Source organism: Ostrea edulis, chromosome 9 (genome assembly GCF_947568905.1).
Source record: "Ostrea edulis chromosome 9, xbOstEdul1.1, whole genome shotgun sequence".
NCBI lineage: Eukaryota > Metazoa > Mollusca > Bivalvia > Ostreida > Ostreidae > Ostrea > Ostrea edulis.
Window position 1 is genome coordinate 40510755 of NC_079172.1, and position 26616 is coordinate 40537370.

Below are 26616 nucleotides of genomic sequence, written 5' to 3' on the forward strand. Positions count from 1 at the left end.
GAAACACCCCACCCAAACTATCAATAGTGAGGCTTCCCCCCTACGTACTTGGTCTGGATTTTATTTTCTAGATTTCCACCGAAAGTCTGGCTATGACATTTAGTGAGTCATGCTCTTTAGAGGGGTGGCTACATGGGTATATCCCCTCACCACTAGTAGTGAAACTCCCCCTACAATACACATACGACGTGGTTGGCTGTAATTTCATCAATATCTTTGATGTATTGATTGAACTGGTAGGTTCTTTTATCTGTCGTTCAACTACTGAATTGAATGAGCTTATCAAGGATACGTGTTTGAATGAGATGTATCTTCAAAGGAATTTAAACCGAATTGAATTATATTATCTGATATTAAGAATAAAGATTATTCCATAACATTACTGAAATCATTACACCATACACTGAAGTGAAAATATCCGTAATCAGCGCGTGTCATATGTCATTATCAATGTCATTATTAATTCAATTATTGCACACTATACATGTAATTGAATATATGATATATTTATATCCATGACTGATATCTTAATGTATCAAGTCAAATAAACCAAATGATATTTTTATCTCAAGTTTTGTTTCTGCCTTTTCAAGTAATTATACGTGTATCTTCAAATTCTTATTATGAAATATACTCTGTTGTCTAGATTTTCGGGGGTGGGGGTGTTAATTTGTCTATAAGATGGGAGACATTTCGCTATATAGCCCTATTTCAGTGGGGTTAATGCTCCTAGTTAGCCAGATGTCCGGGGGTGGGGTGATAATTTGTCTATAAGATGGGAGACATTTCGCTATATAGCCCTATTTCAGTGGGGTTAATGCTCCTAGTTAGCCAGATGTCCGGGGGTGGGGTGATAATTTGTCTATAAGATGGGAGACATTTCGCTATATAGCCCTATTTCAGTGGGGTTAATGCTCCTAGTTAGCCAGATGTCCGGGGGTGGGGTGATAATTTGTCTATAAGATGGGAGACATTTCGCTATATAGCCCTATTTCAGTGGGGTTAATGCTCCTAGTTAGCCAGATGTCCGGGGGTGGGGTGATAATTTGTCTATAAGATGGGAGACATTTCGCTATATAGCCCTATTTCAGTGGGGTTAATGCTCCTAGTTAGCCAGATGTCCGGGGGTGGGGTGATAATTTGTCTATAAGATGGGAGACATTTCGCTATATAGCCCTATTTCAGTGGGGTTAATGCTCCTAGTTAGCCAGATGTCCGGGGGTGGGGTGATAATTTGTCTATAAGATGGGAGACATTTCGCTATATAGCCCTATTTCAGTGGGGTTAATGCTCCTAGTTAGCCGGGGGTGAGGGTGGGACTACTTTGATTATAGTCAGGTTTTCGATGTGACAAATGGCTAGGGGGCAAGGTTACTCTTTTACTCTGTGATGGTGAATAAAGAATAACTTGAATTTTCAACATACCGTAGGTCGTAAATATCACTTAGGATCATCCACTATCCTAAAGTAATACTAAATGGCCAGGCATAAAGTAGATTTTCCGGAGGGGCATCCTACTTAGGGGGAGGTCTACTCTATAGCACCAGGGGCTTCATCTCATGCTCCACCAGGGCTTGGCCCTGGACACACTGGAGGCAAAACGGTGGACTCTTCAGACCCATTGCCTCTGAGGACTGGTCCACGCCCCCTCCCATCCGCACCCCTCTTAAGCTGAAACTTTGCATCCACAACCTCATATTCTGTCTGAGAAGCTGTATCGACTGATAATCGGTCTTTCTAAAGGTACCTAATTTCTACACATTATGTTGTGTTAAACCGAATTAAAACACTGCATAAGAGATATTAAATGTGTTTGTATTTAAATAACTAGGGTAAAGGGGAACACTGGCTATAGAGAAAGATTTCCCTTGGAAGACCTTCTATACAATGAGACTCCCCCCCACCCCACCCCCACCCCCACCCACCCCCGAATACTGGCTATACAGTGAAACTTCTTCCGGGGAAGTCTCACTATATAGCCAGTCTTCCGAGGAAAGCCTCACTATTTATAGCAATATTTAGAGGTCTCACTATATAGCCAGACTTCCGGCGGAAGTCTCACTATAGGAAACCCTTACTAGTTCGCTCATCAACTATGGTAACTAAAGTTGAATCAAAGTACGGTCGAACTGTCTTTGGTCGAAACCGGAAGGAGTGTCACTGCGCATGTTTAGTCTACCATACAGCAACCTATGCTTGGAGAGTGATTGAACTTTAGTAACCGGACATGCGCATTGAAGGTCCGGAAGCAAGCTAGGCATGCGCAATGAAGTTTCGTAAGTCGACTAGACAACTACTATAGTTGCTGATCGAACTTACTTTGGTTCAACTTTGGTTTAATAGTTGGTGGTAGAACTCGGCTTATATAACAAGTCTTCCAGGAGAAGTCTCACTATGGGACAGTCTTATTATATACCGGTAGCCAGTCTTCCGGGGTAAGTCTCACTATGGGACAGTCTTATTATATAGCCAGTCTTCCGGGGTAAGCCTCACTATGAGATAGTCTTATTATATAACCAATCTTCCGGGGGAAGTCTCACTATATAGCCAGACTTTCGGGGGAAGTCTCACTATGGGGAAGTTTGACTATATAACCAGACTTCCGGGGGAAGTCTCTCTGTAGGAAAGTCTTATAATATAACCAATCGTCCGGGGAAGTCTCGCTATATTGCCAGACTTCCGGGGGAAGTCTCACTATGGGAAAGTCTCACTATATACTCAGTCTTCCAGCGGAAGTCTCACGATATAACACTGGTCTCCCTAACTATGAGGTTAGAGCGCTCGCTTCGTGGCCGGGAGGTTTTAAGTAAGAGCCTTGCTCGTACATGTAACTCAGCCTCGTCAAAGACTTATAAGAATACAGGTATTGTCTGCTCGTTTGCCATGCAAATGCTCGGTGTTTAGAAACCGAAGTTCCGCTTCTCGACAAGCGTTGGCACGATGACGAACCCTCACTCCTACGGCTTTTAGCGTCAGAGCATAGGTATAACTTCGTGACGTTTCCGTAGGATTGAAAAATTCTCAAAGGGACGTAAAACAATAAATAAATAGTCAAAATCCTCATTTAGAATTATTACGGGATCAGTATGACTGACCGGCTCACAAAATACAGTATTAGATAAGAGCACTGTTCTTGCCGCCGTGTGAAGTGTGTTAGTATGCTGGCGTGAAGCTGTAATTCAAGTAAACATACAATAAAGCTATGAGTTTTTTATAATAAAAGTCAACATTTACAAGATATACAAACCATGATAGATAGATACAAACTACACAATAGATAAATACATGTTTATATAACGAGGTGAGAAAAATCACATCAGAATTGTACTCTTGTCATAGAAATAGCCACACTGTATGTTGACAAAAAATCACTTTTAAAAAATGATCCGATATTTTACCGATTGTAGAATTATTACACCATTATTTCAGTTTTTCTTGTGATTTATATCACACTACGTGTACATATCGTATCCTACGTATAGATTCCACCTTCCGCCTAATCCTTATTGAGTAGTTGGCGAACATAAAGAAATACTGTAAACTACAGTAGATGGAAGACAATCCTGATAACCATTTAGAGTGTTCGTTTCTTTCAGTATAGTACAATGTATATCTTATTCAAAATATCTTAAGTCAAATGAATTATATGGACAAATGTTTAATATGAAGAATTTTCGGCCAGGCGAAAGTTTGCCCAACTCTTTGCCGAAAACCTCCGCTTCCGTGTCTATGTGCGGTATCCCCTGCCAAGTTGCACCTCATCGTTTCTGAAATAATATAGCAGTATTACATCTGAACGTCAAAATGGTCAATTTTAAACGGTGAATTCCATAAAACATTTTTTTTTTCTCTGTAACCATCGTCGCAAACCACTGCTGAAACGTACGCTCCTCTCCTCTTTCAGGAAGAAACTCTCCTCTCCCCTTTCAGGAAAAAAAGGGGAGAGGAGCGTACGTTTCAGCTGTGGTTTGGTGAAAAGGTAATTTCTGTGGAAACAAGGGGTTGTCTAAATTCAGTTTTTCCAGTAAAGACCTACTATGAATAATCCTCTCGCTCCACAGAAATTAGTGAAAGGGGAGAGGAGCGTGCATTTCAGCCGTGGTTTGCGGCGATGCTCTTTACCGAGTGTTATCGTAGAGATCGTCCATTTCATTAGACTCGTCTGGAATTGGAGGAGGTGCTCGTCGTCTCGGTTTCTGCAGACGTTGTGTCAGACCACGTGATCTACGCTTTTCAAAATGAGGTTCTTTAGGTGGCTGTGGCTGGAACACCTGTGTGTATAAGGGAGTTTTACTAGTCAGTAACAGTCAACACTAAAAACAATTTCCTGCCATGAAATGCGTTAGTATACTTCGCACTACTGTGGGTTCGTCGGGTATTTGAATTTTTAATGGGAGGGAGGGGAGGTGTTCTGTTACCCACCGGAGGTTCGTAAATTTCATCGTCATCATCGTCATCTTCCATTTGCATAGGGTAAGACGAACCGTCTCCGTGCGCTTCTCCGTTCTCCATTCTTCTCAGTTCGACGTCATCACCCTTCTTCTCGTTACTTAGTGCGAATGATTCTCCTGTGTATCAAATATGCCAACTTTGATTTATAGGGGAAGGAAGGGAGCGACATATTAAGAAATTCCACGAAGACAACGACAGGTTAATGTTTAATAGAATAGATAATCGATTGATTGATTGAATATTGTTTGACGTCTAGATAATTGAAATGAAATACCTTCCACGAACGTCTCAGCTTGTAAAGGATCTACACCAAAGAAAGATGTAATCGCTTCTGGATATCGAAGATCTAGGATCCAGATCACGGCACCCAAAACTATGCACATTATCCCTATCAAAGTTTTCAACGAGGATTTATTTCTCATTTCATTTCATACATATGTACTTTTGACAATATGGTATATTTCGTTACCTGTATAAGTTTAATGTTTTTTAGTAATTCATAATAAAATGAAAAGGCAGCCAAACCTGTGAACAAATTAACATAAAAACACGGTCCGAAATGGAACTCCAATTTGTGTTCGGCGCTGAATGGAATGATAAGCTCGTTCACGTTTCTAATGCTGGCCCAAGCAATATTAGCTCCCACCATAGTACCTCCGGTCAACATCAATAGGTATGCTCCATACTTTAGCAGTATAAAGAACAGAATGATTGTCAGGATCCACAGAGGAAGCGCGAGCCTGCGAGAGGTGTAATTCCATTGTTATCATAGGCAGATTTGATTTGCTCAAATTTCTGTTTTCAAAAATAGCATTTGAATATTGAGTCATTGGTTAATTTTAAATGTTCCCCGTAACCTTTGTTTATTTACTTCTTTTTTTTTTTTTTTCTTTTTTTTTTTCTTTTTCTTTTACCCTTTTGATTTTTCGGAGGAATGCATACATTTTTCAAAAGAATAGATTTAATGTCGAAGCGTCTGTAACGAAATCAATACACATACAATATATAACCTTACCACATCATGATGTGGGCGTACCACCCTGCCTGTCTGTAATGACGCCCCCATCTGATCCCCTCCCCGTCAAACGTGAAGTATTCGGCTATCCAGATAATGGGTAGGGGAGTACCTCGAAACTGGGCGGCTCGAAACTCTTGGTTGAAACGTCCAGCTACAATAGAAATTTTAACAGTACACAGTACACATAGAAAGTTGAAGGAATTCAAGGTCGAAACGACTACTTCAAGAGGTTGCAAGAGGCACCGACAAAGTTATCAATACGATGTTACATAATCTCGCCAAAAACCCGCCATATCTATCGAGTTTTGGGGTGTGTGTTTTTTTACCAAATATTCCAAATCCCAGTCTCCCCTGTTCCCATCTCCAGTCAAAGTTTTCGTTGTAGTTGATGGTTTCATTGAAAGGTCCCCGATTTTCTCCTTCAGCTGCAATATCACAAAAAGTGTAATCTAAAATAATGTGTTAGTGAGCACCACGATTCATCGGACACCACGTATTACGTATTTTAGAAGTTTATTTCCGAAGGTAAAGGATCCGAAAGACAAAACAAACAAATAAACCTTGCTTTAGTTCAGTTACATCATTGCAGGCGAACTGATCGTCAACAAACAAATAAACCTTGCTTTAGTTCAGTTACATCATTGCAGGCGAACTGACCGTCAACAAACAAATAAACCTTGCTTTAGTTCAGTTACATCATTGCAGGCGAACTGATCGTCAACAAACAAATAAACCTTGCTTTAGTTCAGTTACATCATTGCAGGCGAACTGACCGTCGTATTTTTTAGTTTCACATTGACTTTTTGCCATATACTTTAAAACCTTTTTTGTCAAAACTTATGCAGATTAGTGAGGATTACTTCGATATTTTTTATATACTGTGGGTATTGAACAAATCAATCGTCTACGAAAAGGTGAAGATAACGAACAGTTATTAATCTCATAACTCCTATGAGGAATACAAAATAGAGTTAGGCAAACATGGACTCCTGGGCATACCAGAGGTGGGATCAGGTGCCTAGGAAGAGTAAGCATCTGACTAAACAAGATCGCGGAATTAACGTCTCGCGAAATATATGTAATTTACAGTACATGCAGTGAAAGAAAACAGTAACCGTTTTAGAACCCTATGATGTAATCCTAAAATGATCTATGGCAATCTCACATTTTTTATCATCGCCTGATAATCACTGTAGAAAATTGAAATTCGCCTTAGTTTAGAAACCTAATAAAGTGACGTTCACAAGCGTGTAGATCACAGATCATGTTTCCTCGAATCTCCATCTTTACTTCGCTCCTTGTTACACAAATATACAAAGATGACCAATCATCGTTGGTAACCCATGGTTACCTCAAGATAAGAGATGGTGAGACCGACCGTGGGTTACCGTTGATGATGGCCAATCAGATTTGGCGAACCTTTCAGTGTGACGTTGATGCCTCGGAGACTCATTAACACCTCGATGTCGGCGGTTATCTCCCCTGCCGATCCCGCCTTGTATTTGGTCCGTACATCCGTGGATTCTGCCGTCTCCCAGAAACCATAGTTGCACACTGCGCACAATCAGCACAGATATCAGAAAATCAAAAGAAATTGTTGCTTACATACTTGTAATGAATCAGATAATTAACTCTAAAATTTCATCAATGTCTGACCACCAAAGTCTACAACAATTATCGAAACAATTGTTGTGTAAAAATATCTTAATTTCGTTTGATATTTTAATGTATTCGAGGGTATGTATACCCAAACGATGTCAGTATTTTATAATTCTTTTAAATTGATTTTGATTGTATGTACTGTATCATACTAATACTCTTTAGAATCCACTTACACATTATGACTCCGCCGATGTAGAGCGTCACAGTTATGCGAATGAATGCGAAGATTCTCTAAAAATATACATCAAATTATATAATTATACAATTTGGCATACATTCATATTGTTTAAAACAAGGTATCCTTCCTTTGTAATCTACAGCATATCTGCATGCAATAAATATTCATTAGACACTCTTTGTCTTCGCGAATAAAATCACCTGTATATGTGTTTATTCAGTATAGTTATAAGTGTCACACAAACTGTATTTTGCACTAGAACAAGAGAAAATTCCTCCGCCATTATTTTTTTCAGTAAAAATACTCTTTTCTGCGTATCAATATCTTTTCCTCAGGACCAATATTAATACAAATTTTCACCATCAAACTTTGAAGTGTTAACAGTTTGTAAGCAAAATCAAAAACTATTTCAGAGGCACCTGTTTTGATGTTGGCTGTTTTCAGATTTCCTAAAAGTACGCGAGATATCTAAATTGAACAATGTTCTATTGATAATAAACTATTGATCCCGTATACAGGAGTGGTGTATTTGTCGAGGAAATTACCGACCTTTCAACAGACTATGGATGTAAGGAATAAATGTGGAGGATAGTTGCATTATAATGGAAGCATAGAGTAATTATTGCAAAATCGGTTTCACTAATTACACAAATTACCACCATATTTTCATGTTTTATACACCCTCATAATCCTGGCAACCATAGACATTTATTCACCAATTAACATCCGGATTTATAGGATTACGACTTTTTATACCGGTTTGCCAGAATTCAGTGTCTGTGACCTTACCTCTTTCCCACGGATACCGGGAAGAATAACGAAGAAAGAAAAGCCTAAAATGACAAAAGCGTAGATGAGTCCGGATTCCAAGATATCTGCCATAAACGGAGTCTTGAAGGACTCGTAGTAGGTCGGGGCGCCATTGGACCGGAAGGCATCGAAAAGGCCCGGAGAAGCCATGGTCAACTAAATGTCGAACTTCCTGAATAAATCTGCAGAGAAATAATAAGCAGTGGAATGGTTATTTTCTTTCTTAGTAGCAGCATGTAATAAAATTTATCACAAGGTGTTTCATCAAAGCCATTATTCGATCATATTGTGCCCAAACATTTGGCAGAAGTGGTGTAAATCAAATGTGGACGTTAAATAATTCTACTAAAGGACTTTCAGTAAATTTGAAATCACAAAACTTTTCTCAAGTCAACAACATCAAAACGTATGGCTTTTCAACACTTTACACGACCATTCCTTACGATAAATTAATGACTACACTTTTTGACATCACAGACAGTTGCTTCTTCATCAAAAATAGGAAAGGGAAATATTCACATCTAGTTATCAGTATTTAAAAAAACATTACTTCGTTAAATATCACTCTGATTCTACGCACAAGTACTCTAAAGTTGATATTAAAAAGATGCTGGGGTTCCTTATTGAAAATATATTCGTAGTCTTTGGTGATTAGGTCTCCTAACAGTCTGTTGGAATTCCCATGGACACGAATTGTGCCCCTTTGTTTGCTGACCTTTTAAAGCTTCTACATGAGAGGAAGAAATATCTACCTGTGGCCTTCATTTCGACATTCAGATACATCGGCGACGTTTTATCTATCAACAATAATTATTTTCATTCATACATGTCGATTTGATATATACCAGAGAACTCGATATAAAAGGCAACACAGAGTCTTCCACGTCTGCTTCGTACTTAGATTTTTATTGAACATAGATGCTAACGGCAAGCTTAAAAACTCAACTTAATCGCAAACGGGATGACTTCAGCTTCTTCATCGTCAAGTTCCCATATTTATGTAGCAATATTACATTATCACCTGCATATGGTGTTTATATCTCTCAACTAGTTCGATACACAAGAGCTTTTTATGCAGATAATCAGTTTTTAAATCGAAGCAGGCTACTAAAAAACAAGTAGATGTTACAGGGGTTTCAACAGTCTCGTTTAAAGTCAGCATTTCGTAAATTATATGGTCGTTATAACGATCTACTTTGCACAATCTGATAAAAATCATATCTTACAATCCACTCACGTAGATCGCTACACATCTTTACACTAGTGTAGCGATCTACGTTAGTGGATCATAGGATATTATTATTAAAATCAGATTGTAGTTTGCCAGTAAAACCCGTCATTGGGTCAAATGCTGTCTGGCGTGTTTCATACCAATTGTTAGGTCGTTCTTCACACATTGATTTTGACTACTCCGTTTACCTGATCAAGATACAGGGCTCACGGCGGGTGTGACCGGTCGATAGGGGATGCTTACTCCTCCTAGGCACCTGACCCTACCTCTGGTATATCCAGGGATCCATGTTTGCCCAGCTCTTAATTTTGTATTTCTTATAGGAGTTATGAGATTGATCACTGTTTGTTATCTTCACCTTTTGACTTGTTTTATATTGACATGTCACTTATTTACTCGCATGTTAACAGAAGTAAGTCGCATGTCAAGATAATAAATCGCATTTCAGCATAGATAAATCGCATGTCGATATAAATAAATTGCATGTCAACATAATTACGTTGAATATCGACTTAAAAAATCGCATCTCTGCATAAAAAAGTCGCATGTCAAGATAGATATGTTGCATCTTGCCAGTTTCATTTCATATACTGTAAAAGTAAATTCCATGTAAAAGTCAGATTCTCTACATAGATTGGCAGCTTGCATGTCAACTTAGTATCTTGCATGCTAGCATATTTTTCTTGCATGTTGGCATAATCTATCTTGCATATAGGGGGCAGAAATATGCCACCATAAAGATGCGCGACAGATATATAAGCGCACGGAGAGAGTACATCTCATCATGGACGAATTGTTACAAAAACAGTAAAACTCGCGAATGTGCACGTGTTTTCGAGGGAATATCTAATATCAGCGCCGATAAACATTCAAAGGTGGGGACCTAAGTTTGTATCTTTTCCGCCCAAAAAGGGTCTTATTTTTAACAGTCAAAAATTATTCAAACAAATGTGGGGGGGGATTTCCTGTAACCTCTCTCTCTCTCTCTCTCTCTCTCTCTCTCTCTCTCTCTCTCTCTGCTGTAAGTTGTAAGTTATCTTTCAGTATGAATTTTATGAGATAACCACATACATGTATACCGTGTTATATAGCGTCAGAAATGTTAATCACATCTTTTCTTAAGTGTGTTGGTGTACTCTCTCAGTGCTATAACTATGACTAAGGAAAATGACTCTTATCCTATCTTGTACTCTGAAACATTTCACACTGCACATGCATTTAAACCTTTGAACGATGAGAACCATCTCTGGTGGATGAAAACGAGCAATAGATCCCTCCGCACCGGCAAAGCCGACAGACACATGGACTTACTACAATAGATTCATCCGCACCGGCAAAGCCTACAGACACATGGACTTACTGCAATAGATTCATCCGCACCGGCAAAGCCGAAAGACACATGGTCTTACTGCAATAGATTCATCCGCACCGGCAAAGCAGACAGACACATGGACTTACTGCAATAGATTCATCCGCACCGGCAAAGCAGACAGACACATGGACTTACTGCAATAGATACATCCGTACCGGCAAATCCGACATGAACTTACTGATTCAAATGTACCTCGATCCCCTAAACTTTGTTTCAGGAGATTTAATATTTAAGATACCACGCTTGTTTTCTATCTACAGCTAAAAAGTGCTAACACTAGGATTTGAAGAAGAATATCACAGTTTGTGTGAGCACATCATTTCCGGAAATCGTTGTCGTTTCAATAAAACGAATAATAATTTCATTTCAGTTTTTACTTATGAGTAATGCTATAAAGCACTCACTATCCTTTTATACTAAAGAAATTATCAAAGTTGTCCTATCCTCGCTTTACGTCACAATTTTAAAAGTAATTGCGGAACTGTGCTTCCGTTTTCCGAAATGTGGTGATGGCGTAATACAAAATACGAGTTATTCCGAACTTGGACCAAAACGGGCATAACTTTAAACATGGATGATTTAAATGACAAAATGCAAAATTGTGTTTTTGTACCCAAATATACTGTTCATATAAGCAGTGGACATCTTCATCATGAATATATACTACTCAAAATTTGATAAGGATCACTAGGTTATATGTGTGTAATTTACCACTAACATAACAAAAGACATAAATTTGACTCAGAAACGTGTTTACTCAGGTTATGAATGAAAATTCATGAACGGCATGAACTTTTATCAATACGGAATGCTTGAAATCTGATAACAACACCAAAAGGCATTTCATTACAAAAAGTTAACAGCAAACCAGAGAAAGAATTACACAGTTTTGGGGGATAGTCCATCATTACACTTAGTCGATGAAGTGTCAATACCGGGTATGGCCTCCCCTTACATCAATGACGGCTTGACAACGTCAAGCCATGCTGTCAATAAGCACCCGGATGTTTCCATTGGGAAGGTTGTTCCACTCTTCCACGAGGGCGTTTCCGAGCTCTGCCAAAGTCATGGGTTGTGCTCTACGGCGTGAAAGGGCAATCTGCAGCATGTTCCATACATGCTCAATCCGGCGAGCGCGCTGGCCAGTCCATATGGACAATTATCTCCTTCTGAAGGTACTGCTCCACCACCCTGGCGCGATGAGGACAGGCGTTATAATCTATCAGGATGAACTCAGGGCCAACAGCACCAGCGTAGGGTCTGACGTAAACATCGAGGATCTCATCCCGGTACTGCACCCCCGTCATTGTTCCTCTCTCCAGGACATGAAGATCTGTTCTTCCATCCCTGCTGATTCCACCCCAGACCATGATGGAACCACCACCATAGCGGTCATGTTCACTGATGTTGGCATCATGGAAACGTTCACGTTGTCGTCGCCACATTCGGTGCCTCCTGTCTGTAAAGTCCAAACAATACCCGGACTCATCAGTGAACAGAACTTGAACCCAATCGTTCTGTGTCCAAGTGACATGATCTTCAGCCCAGTCCAATCGCTCCCGCCGGTGTCGAACAGTCAGAGGGACTCGAACACATGCCCTTCTCGAGTTGAGACCTGCATTCTGAAGTCGATTCCGTATCGTCTGAGTGGACACATTCACCCCCGAGGCGTTCAGGAGGTCGTTACGTAGGCTGGTTGCTGTCCAGAAGGGATGGCGTCGTGCCTGAAGAGCCACAAAATGGTCTTGGTGTTGGGTTTTCGACCTCTGACGACCACCCCCATGTCGATGTGCTGCTGTACCAAAAGTTTGCTGTCGGTTCCAGGCCCTGTTTACAACGCTCTGACTGACATTTAGTGCATTTGCAACGTCACGTTGTGAATAGCCAGCGTCAAGCATTCCAATACATCTGCCCAGTTGTTCTGTCGTCAGGCGACGCCTTACACGTTGAGGGGGCATTGTGTTGATAAACGTAGTGTAAACACTCAAGTGAGTTTGAAATTTTAGAAAGAATCAGACACCGATGCCTGAGTGAAAATCGTGCAATGGTAGCAAAAGCATAAACTGTGATGAGAAACGCATTTCCCATGGCATGTAATGCACGTGCAAGTTTGTTGAAGACGGTTTTTATTTCACTTGGACACAATATTGCCAGTTATGCAGTTATTAATTTTTTAAACAGAAACATATCTATGATCCTTCTCAAATTTTGAGTAGTATATAGTTAGAGGTGATATCCAGACTCATTTGAGATGTACACGCCACTTGTAGCACAGTGTCTTGTATATGATGTGTATGGTAGCAAAAGACGGTGCTACAAGACAGAATTAATTATTCACTTCTACCAAAAACAACATAACACACTCACAAGTCACAAACACAGTCATTAACAAAAGCACCTAGTATATACCTCCCATTTGTTTAAAGCAATAAAAATTGTAACTGACGGTTAAACAGTAATTTTTTAACTACCCAAGTATGCACCAATTAATACTATCCGTAGTATGATATGATCCTTAAGATCTGATGAAAAATGAAGCAAAATAAACAAGGAAATATTGCATGAGCGCATACATTGTTGATCATTTCGTATAAACCGCCATAGCCTCGGACGCAATCGTCCTATAACGATGATTGCCGAACATAGTCGGGTTGCTGAGACCGAGGTTATACGAAGATGGAAATTGACGCGAGTAGATATACATATCGTTTGTCATGAATGACTTTAAAGTTTTTTAAGTGTAAGATAGTAATACTAGTAATCATATAAATGTGCCACTCGAATGAAACTGAGATAATGAATTTTCTATAAATTTGGCGTATTGGAAAATGTTTACCAATCTGACACTCTTCCGCACTATTCTGAACTGGTGATCTCCGAGGTCAATGTACATCGAAGATTAAGAACAGGAAAATTACTGTCTGGAAGATAATGATTCAACGGGTTTATTGCTTTAGATCCACTTTGATTCAATGAGATTATATATATGTTGTATTTTTATTTTTTAATTTATGTACCGTTCAGCTTTACCTGCAAGTCAATTGAAAGCCAAAGACTGAATAAAATTGTATTTATGAATAAACTGATGCAGAGGATAGCAACAGACAGTTATTCACTTAGAGCTACCCTAAGCAGCATGTACAAGCACCTACACAGTGCAATTGACGAAAAGTATTCTTATATTATGCAGCGTAAACGCATGTAAATCAGCAAGTTCTAATCAGTATTTGCCTAATAAGCATGTATTATATGCATTCTGTAAGTGTGGATTATAGTAAAATGCGAAGGGCAGCATGAAACAGTAGCTATAGGACTATGGATTGTTGATTTTTATCCAATGCAGAATATACAACATAACACACACGGTACATAATTCATGTACAACAGCACTAATTTCATTACATAAATTATCAAACTGTACTTCTTATTAGGGTTCACAGCGGGTGTGACCGGTCGACAGGGGATGTTTACTCCTCCTAGGCACCTGATCCCACCTCAGATATATCCAGGGGTCCGTGTTTATAAAGTTACTAAGGTCAGTCGACAGGGGATGTTTACTCCTCCTAGGCACCTGATCCCACCTCTGGTATATCCAGGGATCCGTGTTTATAAAGTTACTAAGGTCAGTCGACAGGGGATGTTTACTCCTCCTAGGCACCTGATACCACCTCTGGTGTGTCCAGGGGTCCGTGTTTGTACAGGGGATGTTTACTCCTCCTAGGCACCTGATCCCACCTCTGGTATACCCAGGGGTTCGTGTTTATAATGTTTCTAAGGTCAGTCGACAGGGGATGTTTACTCCTCCTAGGCACCTGATCCCACCTCTGGTATATCCAGGGGTCAGTGTTTATAAAGTTACTAAGATCGCTCAAAACATCAACATCTCCACAGTTCATCAACCATAAAAAAAAAATCTAACATACACTTGTAGTAATTGATGTTTTTGAAAAGAAGACAAGTTGCTGATATGATGGATCAAACCACAATACGAGCAGTCTCTCTTCACGTGGAAATCACGTGATATCTGCAAACTGCTCTTTTCAATCATCAGTTTATGGGAGGTAACTCTGAATTTTGTCAAGTTATTTCTATGTTTAATTTCTTTGAATTAATAAATATGGTTCCAAACTCAAAATATGCTTAATTGTACTACGCATCTCTGGAGTCCTAATTAACACTCCTGTCAAGGATGAATAAAAGCTGTCATGGGTGGAAAGTGGAGGATATGTAAAATGATTGAAAACTTCCGAATTTTCCTTATTTAGATAAAAAATGCAGTTTAGTAGAAAGTAATCTAAAGAAAAAAATAACAAACCCCTGCTAGACTCCAAAGTATGGACTATAGATCAGCAGTTGACACGTTAACTTATAGCAATATGTACTATTTATAAATCCAAAGGTGTTAACTTCTCTTAGTGTCGTCCGAAACTGATTTTACATCGTTTCAAAACCGGTTCTATTGAACTGTATGACTAAACATACCTATACAGGTATTTGAATTAAAAACTTGAAATATCCGGAATAATCCATTCATTATAGACAGGTTTTCCTGACACATCACCGACTGTCAAAAATAATGAAATATACTGTAGACTGATTTCGAGTAATTTAGGAAAATCGGCAGAAAACAAACAAGAGTGTATCAATTTGCTTTTCATTGGATTTTTAGGAAAGGTGCTCGCACGTTCTAACCAATAACGAGCATCTATATCGTGACTTTATACATGTATAGGTGATTGGAATTATAGAAATTTGGCAGGAGCATTGATTGTGTATTACGGATTTATACATGTAATATTGAGAGTCCCGCGGAGGGACTTCGCCCTGTTACGAAAAGATCACATGGTTTAAGCCAAATTTGGGCCCGAATTCTGTGATATCATAAATATATATTTATGGTATCACAGGGTTCGGGCCCAAAACAGGTTTAGCCCCTGTGGAAAAGATTATTTCATCCTTCTTCAGTAGACACATTCTACAGTTGTAGCTATATTTTAACGACCGCTATTCAAATTTTCGAAAAAAAATCAACAAAATAAAGTCATATACCTGAACTTCTTAGCCAAGGGCGGACCTAGCGAGGGAGACCTGATCCCCCCCCCACCCACCCACCCCCACCTCCGGAGATTGGTCAAAAGTACTGGGTTGTTTGTCTTACTTCTTTACAGATTCAATTGATTATTACACCCTTAGAATCCGCCCGAAGTGAAATATATAGAATTCGCGCACGTCATAAATATGTACAACATATTCATTTGCTACTGTTTACAGGTACGTTATCAATACAATAGGATATTATAATGTACAAATTCAAATACCTCGAATGAATTAAAACTGAAATTCACGAATGAATACAAACCTTGGAGGGGTAATCTCGTGGACAAAATAGTCGACTTCCTCTTTCGTAAAACTGCATTAGAGTGAGGAGACAATCTATTGTCAACGGAAGTACTCTACGCGATGTTTTTACGTTAGCACGAGTGGTTTGAATAGAAAGCAGCTTAAGTATCGTGTGTATTACACACTTGAAATCTACAATTCAAGAATTAAAAATAACAACTTCAAGTCGTAGAATTTTAATATAGGCACATATACAAGATAACATTCTAATAAGAGTTTTCTTTATTACTTACAGAATTGTCTCTCGAAGTTTAGATTCTTATACAATGAAACGATTGCTGGTATAACTTCACAACTCTATCATAAATATGAAGTACATAATTAATGATATTCAAATTGAACGTAGATCACGATAAACCACTTGCTCCTATCCATACAATGCAGATATGTCATTTTTTAAATAAAAGTGTATATAGATGAAAATACACAGAATTTCATTGATAACAATGGATATGCAACAAAGAATACGAAAAGGTAATAAAATACGTGTGTAGGATATGAAAACCGACACTTAGATCACACGCATGCGCTGAAATGAATTCGTTTTAGGAAGCCCTTCATATGAATTCTCCTGAAGTCTGTAAAGTTTACTGGCGGTAACCCATATTGATATGCACTTGTTCCGGATATCTGAAAATAGTAAACAAAAATCATAGATTTATTACATTCGTTTGATTTTTTCTGGTTTTTTTTTTAAAAAATAGATATCATCAACTTATAATTTTTGCATTAATTATTGACTTTTAATGGATCTAAATGGATAGGTAGAATTGTTAATTTGATTTTTTTTTTTTTTTTTTTTTTTAGAATTCTGTCCTTTGATCACATGGCGAAAACTAAATGAATCATTTAAGGACACTTGATGCAAACAAAGAAGATAAAAAGGATTCGTCAGTTGATGTATAGTCTGGGTGTTTTAAATACAAAAATAAAATTCCTTAAAAATTGAAAGACTTGTAAATCTTCTACAACTTGTGATGTTCAAAAAGTTGAAATATATTTCCCTTCCCTATATAACGTTAATTACAAACTTTCCCAGTTTTTGACTTAAATGAGAAATCAAGGGAATAAATTACATTCAATAGGGTAAATTATTCTGTTTACTATTTTTGAAAAAAAGAGTTCGTTTGCACAAAGTGTCTTTAGCACTTTTCCTTTGGCGATTGAAAAAACTCCATAAATTTTTATATCAAAAGAAGGAAAACTCAAGAGGATTGAACTTTAGAAATATTATTCTAAATGTGATAATAATACTATATACATTTGTATAAATACGCTTCAATTTAAGCGTACAAGCATACCTAAAATATGTGGAATATAAAGTGAAAAGGAATAAGTTGGTTATAGGAAGTGAATGGAAATAAGAATCATGTGTTTGGAACAATGATTACATACCTTATATATCGGAAATTAATTGGGAATAATCTATATTCATTATAATTACAGGTAAATCATTATAGTTATAAAAAGTGAAGCGACTAGCTCTACAACCTTCAAGGAATGCAAGCTACCGTATACCACTTACTGTTTCCACCACAGCAGACATATATATATATATATATATATATATATATATATATATATATATATATATATATATACACTCATAACCTGCCAGTGCAATAAAAGTAATATGTGATAGCTGAGTAACAAGGATACTACACAGGATTCGAGCTTTAAAAAATTGAAGAAGAAAAAACAATTTAATAAACACGTTTTATCTTTACTTAACTTTTACACTTATAATCAATCATAAATCATCATATGGAACAATTCTTTATAACCGCTGCACTGTATGTATCAAGGTAAAGTGGCAAATCGAAAAATGCATTACAAACTCTACCCTTTAATTTGGTTAATTTTGTTAAAGAAAAAGATCACTTACTGTCATCATGGGGTCCCCTTTTTAGACAAAAATATACAATCTTGGGTCGCCCCCTCCACCCCCACCCCTCCCTCCTTTGAATTTTTTTTTGATCCCCCTGAGATATGGCTGCATGTACAACAGTGCAGGAATTGTAAAATTCTAGACCGGATGATTAGTATTTAATTAAGTGTAGCAAGCATGCATTACGTAGAGGAGTAAGGGATATTGTTGTCAAAAACGCCGCTAAATTGCCTAGTATTGCTGTATATTTCATCCGGTTCATCCTGGTCATCATCGGGGACTGGGGGCGGGGCACGGCGCCTTGGTTTCTGCAAACGTTGTGTCACACCACGTGACTTGCGTTTCTCGAACTTTGTTTGTTTAGATGTTGGTCTTGGATTAAATACCTGCGATCCAGGAAACATATTTCATTAACATTTTCTTTATGCTGCATAAATTTACTTATAATGTACACTGTACAAAGATAACAGGTAACCATAAATATATACATTCAATGAATCTTTTCTCTTATATTTCGTTTGAAATTGCCATCGTTTTCATCATAGACAATGAATACACGTTTTGTTTTTTGCAAACTATGGAGCGTCATCAAGGTCGATCAAAGAGTGCATTGGCTGTTCCATTTAAAGTAACGAATGGGTCAATGATATGATATTTTAGTACTTGAATCTAGTCTATATATATATATATATATATATATATATATATATATATATATATATATATATAAACAATAAAATGTCTTTCTTTGTTGTTTCATCGGGTGATGAAGGTAGCAATAATTGCCGAAAAAAATTGCATGAATTGTGAAATTTTCTGCAATGCTAGCTACCTTCATCACTTGATGAAACAATAAAGAAAGAATTCTATTGTTTAAATAAAAACAAATTAGAAAACTTTAGCGTATTTACCGGAGGTTCGTATATTTCATCATCGTCGTCCTCGTCATCATCCGCCGAAGCGGTTTGTGACGGTCGATGGCTTGCGTGGTGATTGTCGTCTGGTCTACCGTTCTCTGCGCCTTGCATTTCCATACCATTCCTATTTTCAACTGTTTCGAAACCGACCCCTTTAAAACAAACACACAAAAGCAATATCAGAACCGTAAAGAAAATACTAATCCCTATAATGCCGTACAAAAATCTGCACGACATGTAATGTAAACATATCGCAACACGTGCAGTTTTACACTAGCATTGTGACCGACATTCCTCGAACGTTTACCTTGAATAACTGAATCGTCATCCTGTAGTGGATCGACTCCAAAGAAATTCGTCACCACTTCCGGAAATCGGAGATCCAGAATCCAGATCACGGCACCCAAAACGACACACAACAAGCCTGAAACAAAACGTGAAATGTCACGTGAGAAATGCAACTTTTCAACGCGAAATCATAATGTTTACACACAAATACAAATCCAAACCTGTAATCAAATTCAGATAAAACGACGGTCCGAAATGGAATTCCAGCTTGTGTTCGGCACTAAATGGAATGATGAGTTCGTTGACGTTTCTGATGCTGGCCCACAGTATATTAGCTATCACCATGACGCCACCAGTTAACATTAAGAAGTATGCGCCGTATTTTAGAAGAATGAAGAATAAAACTATCGTCAGAACCCAGAGGGGAAGAGCCAACCTGCGGTGGGTAACAAAGTTGTGCTTTAATATTGTGATATACAGTTCTAATCTTGTAATCAAAGTACGCATCTAGAAATTTTGTTTTCTTTTTTGGAACAATTTCACTTTAAAATTCAAAAAGGAGAAATATAAGAAATTTCTTACCACATCATGATGTGGGCGTACCACCCTGCCTGTCTGTAATGACGCCCCCATCTGATCCCCTCCCCATCAAACGTGAAGTATTCGGCTATCCAAATAATGGGTAGGGGAGTACCTCGAAACTGGGCGGCTCGAAACTCTTGGTTGAAACGTCCAGCTACAATAGGAATTCAAACAAAAGTTTATAATCAAGTAAATGGAAAGCGAATCAAAAGCGGAAATGCCGAAAGGTGGGAGTAAATGTTTAAAGCGCAAGCCAATGATTAAAGCCCCTTTCACATATTCACGGATCAGGAGCCGGTTGATGATACCGGATGCAAAATTCTAGTCATCCGGGGTGATCCGGCGTCTTTGGGTTTCGTGACGTCGTAATGCCGGTGTCAACAGTCTTATCACGATGCAGACACGTAAAACGCCAGTTTCTCTACAGATAAGCACGGTAGCTACCCGTACGTCCCCGGACAATATCCCGGTGCCGGGGGGATCACGGAGCGCACGGAAGATCACGGTTTCTTCCACAGTTTCACGGAGATACGCGGATGTCCACGGATTATCACGGTCTTTCTCCTCTGTGTTTATCGTGTCTGTCCGTGTAATTTCCGGGAAAAATCCGTGCACAATCCATAAACATCCGTGTTCTTCTGCAAAAAAGTTTATTACACAAAGGACCCCGAACTTTACACGGTTACTTCGGTGGCTACACGGATCTCTCGGTTAATGCACGAACCTCTCGGTTTATACACGAACCTCTCGGTTTATACACGGACCTCTCGGTTTATACACGGAGGTACACAGAACCTACACGGATCAATATAGATGATTTTCATAATTTCGTGACGATCCGGGGGGGGGGGGGGGGGGGGGGAATTAAACATGTTCAATTTTTTCCCCGCATTGGCTTAACCAAGCCTGATGGTCCTGGATGAAGCCGGATGTATACAAGGTTTGTACACAATGATAACGGAGTGTCACGGACCATCACGGATTGACGATCCGGAATGATCCGGCGTCTCATCCGTGAATGTGTTGAATATAAGAACCTCACATGTGTAGTTTTATACACAGCTGGTTTTATACTTACCAAATATTCCAAAGCCTAACCGTCCCTGTTCCCATCGCCAGTCAAAATGTTCATTGTAGTTTATAGTCTCATTGAAAGGACCCCGGTTACCATCCTCCGCTGAAGTCAAAATGTGAAATCATTAGGGAATCAAAACATCGTTATCTGCCCAGTGAAAATTACATGACATGTGTCTTATAATGTAAGTAATGGTGATCAATACTAAAGTGATCCTGACGAGATGTGCTAACATTTTTTTTAAATTTCAACGCGCTTCATGGAATATGCCGGTGTGAAGTGTTGCAGTTCATACCCTCATGTATTTTCAACAATGAACTTTTTATCTTATATTGACACTCTACTTCCATTTTTGTCGGACTGTTAAAATAGACGTACTATATGTATCAAGTATTTATCATTGTTTACATCTGCAGTGCGTTCACGAGGAAATGCCTGTCAATATATTTTGTGAAGAAACTTCGGAAATGAAAATATTCTATCACACACGTGTATTTTGAAGAACTAAATTAGTATAATATCCAGATTGTTTTTCTCTCCCAAACTGACAGCGTCAGTCCAGTACAGCGGTGTGTACAGACCACTTGCGATATTCACTTTCTCAGGGGCCCAGGCCCCAGGATGGTGTTATGTTCTTGTAACATTACCTTTTAACGTAACGTTGATTCCTCGGAGACCCATGTACACGCTGATATCAGCGGTTATCTCCCCTGCTGACCCTGCCTTATATTTCGTTTTAACATTCTTGGCTTCAGCAACTTCCCACTCATATCCAAAATTAGTCACTGGAATTTTAATAAATTCATTATAAATATAACAGTTTAATTAAATTACTATTGGTCACTTCTTTTCTCCTGAGTTCCAGGCATGCTATCAACATTTAACTTACTATCAATTGTTTTCTAAAGACACACACACACACACACACACACACACACACACACACACACACACACACACACACACAAATAGAAAACATAAAAATATACTTACGCATGATGACGCCACCAATAAATAACGTCACTGTTACACGAATTAACACAAAAATTCTCTGAAAATTATTAACGAAATAAATATATTAGAATTTGTTTTACATAATGATATCATCTAACGCTATCAGGGTCAAATCAAACATACCCTCTAACTAAATTGCATGCACTAAGTAGGAATCTGTCGTGGTAATTGTCTGATTCAATTCTTTTTTTAATAAAGTCTTTGGTAACTATACCTATAGACCCATATACAAATGCATACATTCGTGCATTTCCATTTGGACATTGAGTGATTATTTCTATTATCTTTTATACGATCATCGATCGACTTACTGGTTACTAACGCGGAACGATATGTGATCATTGTGACGACAAATGACAAATGGAATAAGGCGAGTACAGGCGATGGTTTGTCTTCGAAAAATCCCGTACATATTATTTTTGCAATAGATGTTCTATATATATATATATATATATATATATATATATATATATATATATAATCATTTAATGTTTGTCTTTACATTTTTTTTTTTTACTAAAATGTACGGAAAATTTATCAATCAAAAAATATGATTCGGACGAGGAATTACTGTTTGCAAAATTTTTCGGTTCTCTTTCTGTCCGCGCATGGTCACTGAAGTGAACTCCCCACAAAAAGGGGGTTGGGGAGGGACACGAGTAGAAAAGAAATAATTTTTTGGGAATTAGAATTCAAACAACAATTCAGATAATGTATATACATGGAGATTTTCTACCTCGTTTTATTGCCATCATTTAACCCTTATCATAAAGGAGGTTTTTAAACCGTGTGATTATAGACTTAACAAGTTCGAGCGAATTGTAAAATCCGTGCGACCATAACACGACAAAAAGCAGTGGCGGATTTAAAGGGGGTGTCCCTCTTTTTCACCACAAATCTACAAGATATTACTGGCATATATAGACGTTAACGTTGAAAACATTAAAACCCTGCACAGAAGGTACTTGACTAGGTATATGCCCCCCCCCCCCCTTCGGAAATCCTGGATCCGCCACTGAAAAGTTCTCTGCAAATAGACTGGTGAAGTGTAACTTACCTCTTTCCCACGAATACCGGGAAGGATGATGAAGAATGAGAAGGCTACTATCACAAAAGCATAGATGAGTCCAGATTCCAAAATATCTGCCATAAAAGGAGTCTTGTTAGACTCGTAGTAGGTCGGGGCGCCATTGGACCGGAAGGCATCGAACAGGCCCGGAGAAGACATTGGTCTTGAAATATTTAGCAGCTATTAATGATATGTTTCCCTGATCAAAAGACAAAAAACAAGAAACGTATGTACATGTGTGTAGGAAAGGGTGAATTCCTGAGGGAAGATTTGAACAAACAGATTTTAAACGTTTTCCGTTTTGCTATTTTAACAGTTATAAGATTAGTTTTTATTTATCATACATAACATCTAAAACCTTTTAAAAGGGGGAAATACATATATTACAAGAGTGTCCTCAACAAACAATGCTTGTGAAACACAACATGCACATTTTAAAGCGGCATTATAGCTGTCATTTTATCACCAAAAACTTAATTCAATGAAAATTAAATTGCCCCATCTGATATATTTCAGTAATTAACGTCAGTATTTAATGATCTCAAACAATTTGGTAATTAGATAAATATTGTCTTGCAAGACAACAATTTTTCCTTATACATTTCTTTCTACTAAAAGTGGTTACTAACTTAGTTTTATATGTATTACATCTCTCTCTCTCTCTCTCTCTCTCTCTCTCTGTGTGTGTGTGTGTGTGTGTGTGTGTGTGTGTGTGTGTGTGTGTGTGTGTGTATGTGTGTACAAAATAAATGTTTCATTAGTCATTAATATCTATTCCTTTACTATTCAGAGATTTTGAGAAAAAAAAAGGTTGCCATCACTTTCAACGCTAATGCTCTTTAAACGCTCCCTAATCATGTAAAGAAGGAAGTTTTCTGTTTTTCAATTACTAGAGATTGATTGTAGTGAGAATTGTTTGTTTGCAAACATTACAATATATGTTGACATTTTTCTGATATTTCACAACTATATTGTAGTAGAGTTATGCAGGGTAAAATTCCTACTAAAAAGTAAGGGATGGAAGGGGGATAGAGAGAAAACAGAGGAAAAGAAGATAGAGAGAAGAAAGGTAAAATATATGAGGGGAAAGGAAGATAGAGAGAAGAGAGAAGATACAAGAGGGGAAAGGAAGATAGAGAGAAGAGAGGGGAAAGATATGAGGGGAAAGGATGATAGAGAGAAGAGAGGGAAAAGGAAGATAGAGAGAAGAGAGGGGAAAGATATGATGGGAAAGGAAGATAGAGAGAAGAGAAAAGATACAAGAGGGGAAAGGAAGATAGAGAGAAGAGAGGGAAAAGGGAGATAGAGAGAAGAGAGGAAAAAGATATGAGGGGAGAGGAAGATACAAGAGGGGAAAGGAAGATAGAGAGAAGAGAGGGGAAAAGATATAATAGGAACAGGAGGGGAAAGTAAGATAGAGAGACTGGAAACTGATAGAGGTATAGGGCGGATAGAGCTGAGGAGGAGCACTGTCAACTCTCCCCGTCATCATTTAAACAGCTATCCACACATTAGCTACAGATAGGTTAATATGTAATGACCATACAGAGGCAGTGAAATATCGGCCCACTTTAATGTTTCTGTTACATACAAGTAAATTCAAGCTCGCTCCTATATGGTGTACAAACGAATATCATTTTATGTACCGGTACATGCATATTTAAATTTACTCCAAAATGCTACACTGTTGTAGTATACTAGTAGTTTTCTACTCGGTTTGCCAACACTTGTGTATACCCTCATAAGAGAGAGAGGTGATCTGTGCAGGCTTTTCGTAGACATCACAGGAAACAGCCTGAGGTCATCCCTACTGAGGAGCGGATATTGTTAAGAGTACGGGCCAATTCTACAGGAAATTTCATTGTCGATGACACAACACGGTCTCATGATGTTTATTGAAACTTTTCAGTTTTTAAATATAGGAGATGGTATACCGCGAATCTCTTCACATCGGTACATTGAATGGGGGACATTAGAAAATGTGAATTTACTGTTTTATTTAAAATATCACGAGTGATGCAAGTTAATAAAAAAAAGTTTGTTACTTTTTTAAAAGCTTGCAACATACGTTAATCATCTTCTATCCGAGATAAGAAATGCAATCGACACATTATAAGAATCTACTTCCTCTTTCATTTCTGATAACATGGTCAGATTTTAGAAATATAGGGATAACAACCCCAAACTCATTGAAACAATGTAGCACTCATCCACCCCACCCCCACCCACCCCCCACCCCCCGAGAGAAAGAGTTCAGCATAACAGTATCCAGGACCCTGCGATGTACACAACATGCACAATTGTAAATATACCAATCTAACTAAAGTTAGATCCACAGATCATATCTCAGATTTCAATATCGTATCATATGAATTAGATCGAGATTATACAAAACTCATTGAAAAAGAATTAGCTCTGATACATCGGAAAAAGAAAAATCACGCTTAGATGCAGGAAGCATACATGTACATACAAAACTCATAGGAACAATAGATCTTATCAGGTCCAGAACAGACAATATGTGGCACAATAGTGTCAGGGAATATAACGGTCGGATCTTTAAATACAGAAAGACACAAATAAATACTACTAGGCCAATCTGTATATCAACCACCACCACCCCCCTTTTTTACAATTAATGATTAAACGTGAAGTACATGTATATCCTTCGACAGGATGCACAACTTTAGAATACTTGAAAGATATTTTCTATCAGATTTACAGGAAAAATGAGCTAACACAAAACCACAGTACATACCCTATATCGACATTCCGTCGCTCTGCTTTTAAACTTCCCGTTTCGGGCTGATGAGCTCACAGATCACGTGGTTAAATCGAACTGGTAATACACAATACACGGAAGTCAATTATTTTAGACGTGTTTACAAAGCTCTTGTGATGTCAGGTAAATCAAACAGTGATTTAGTATACACGAGTAAAGCAGATATATACAATGAGCACTCATCAAACAAAAGTTTTTTTTAAAAAAATAGACGGATAAAGATTGACTGAAATAGAAATGGCAATATGCTACTCTCACATTCGTGACTCTCCGTGATATTCACCACCCCTTGATATCCCGCCAACAGTTCTTAATGATTTAAATTTTTTAAACACATAGCTCTGTGTTCTCTATACAGGTACGTAGCAGGAAGAGTGGGTGTGTCCACAATGACAAACTGACAACGTATTTCCCCCGTTAAGTTGAATTCATTGACTGGTTGGACACCCCACCCCCCCACCCCCACCCCCACACACACACACACACTTTTTATAGTAGTAAAAAGTAGCGGTAAAATGTATAGTTAAAGTATAAGTTTGAAGCGATGAATTAAATCCATGTAAACCGAGTATGTATTATGTAACAACACTATACATAGGCATCTTCTTTGGGATAAAAGTCATCTTACCTTATTTCATTCGTTCGGTTGTATTATGATTTTACATCCTAAAATAGTCATGTTATTGCGGAGTTTTCTTTTTCAGATCAGAGAATCATTGTCTGCTAGCCTGATCTAACGGCCAGCTATATACTTATCTTAATGCATTCTCTCTTTAAACTTTTTCTAAAAGATGTCTTTTTTTAATTTAACTTTTAAAATTATATTGCAGGTGACCAGAGAAAGAGAAGGAGACTTGCATAAATATACATAGTAACAC

General features: G+C 38.1%; 2 protein-coding genes across 6 annotated transcripts; both read right to left on the reverse strand.

The window, feature by feature from the left end:
- Positions 1-3195: 3195 nt before the first annotated feature.
- Positions 3196-16218, reverse strand: LOC125657519 (dual oxidase maturation factor 1-like). Of its 2 annotated transcripts, none has more exons than XM_048888126.2 (11): positions 16083-16218; positions 8100-8302; positions 7306-7363; positions 6890-7024; positions 5797-5895; positions 5468-5621; positions 4978-5192; positions 4727-4840; positions 4423-4568; positions 4123-4271; positions 3196-3767 (listed from the first exon to the last, which is right to left on the reverse strand). In XM_048888126.2, the coding sequence occupies exons 2-11, from the start codon at positions 8268-8270 to the stop codon at positions 3728-3730; spliced, it is 1281 nt and encodes a 426-aa protein (XP_048744083.1). In that variant the 5' UTR covers positions 8271-8302; positions 16083-16218; the 3' UTR covers positions 3196-3727. The 2 variants fall into 2 exon arrangements, with proteins under 2 accessions (XP_048744083.1, XP_056005164.1); XM_056149189.1 differs by lacking the exon at positions 16083-16218 and adding an exon at positions 13560-15806.
- A 65-nt stretch (positions 16219-16283) lies between these two features.
- LOC125657518 (dual oxidase maturation factor 1-like) lies at positions 16284-26453 on the reverse strand. 4 transcript variants are annotated; one of them, XM_056149188.1, is made up of 12 exons: positions 26367-26453; positions 25715-25795; positions 22945-23155; positions 21867-21924; positions 21521-21658; positions 20877-20975; positions 19799-19952; positions 19438-19652; positions 19236-19352; positions 18923-19080; positions 18198-18397; positions 16284-16753 (listed from the first exon to the last, which is right to left on the reverse strand). In XM_056149188.1, the coding sequence occupies exons 3-12, from the start codon at positions 23113-23115 to the stop codon at positions 16711-16713; spliced, it is 1353 nt and encodes a 450-aa protein (XP_056005163.1). In that variant the 5' UTR covers positions 23116-23155; positions 25715-25795; positions 26367-26453; the 3' UTR covers positions 16284-16710. The 4 variants fall into 4 exon arrangements, with proteins under 4 accessions (XP_056005163.1, XP_048744082.1, XP_048744079.1 ...); XM_048888125.2 differs by lacking the exon at positions 26367-26453 and adding an exon at positions 25997-26124 and having other exon boundaries at positions 18243-18397; XM_048888122.2 differs by lacking the exon at positions 26367-26453 and adding an exon at positions 25997-26053.
- Positions 26454-26616: the final 163 nt, after the last annotated feature.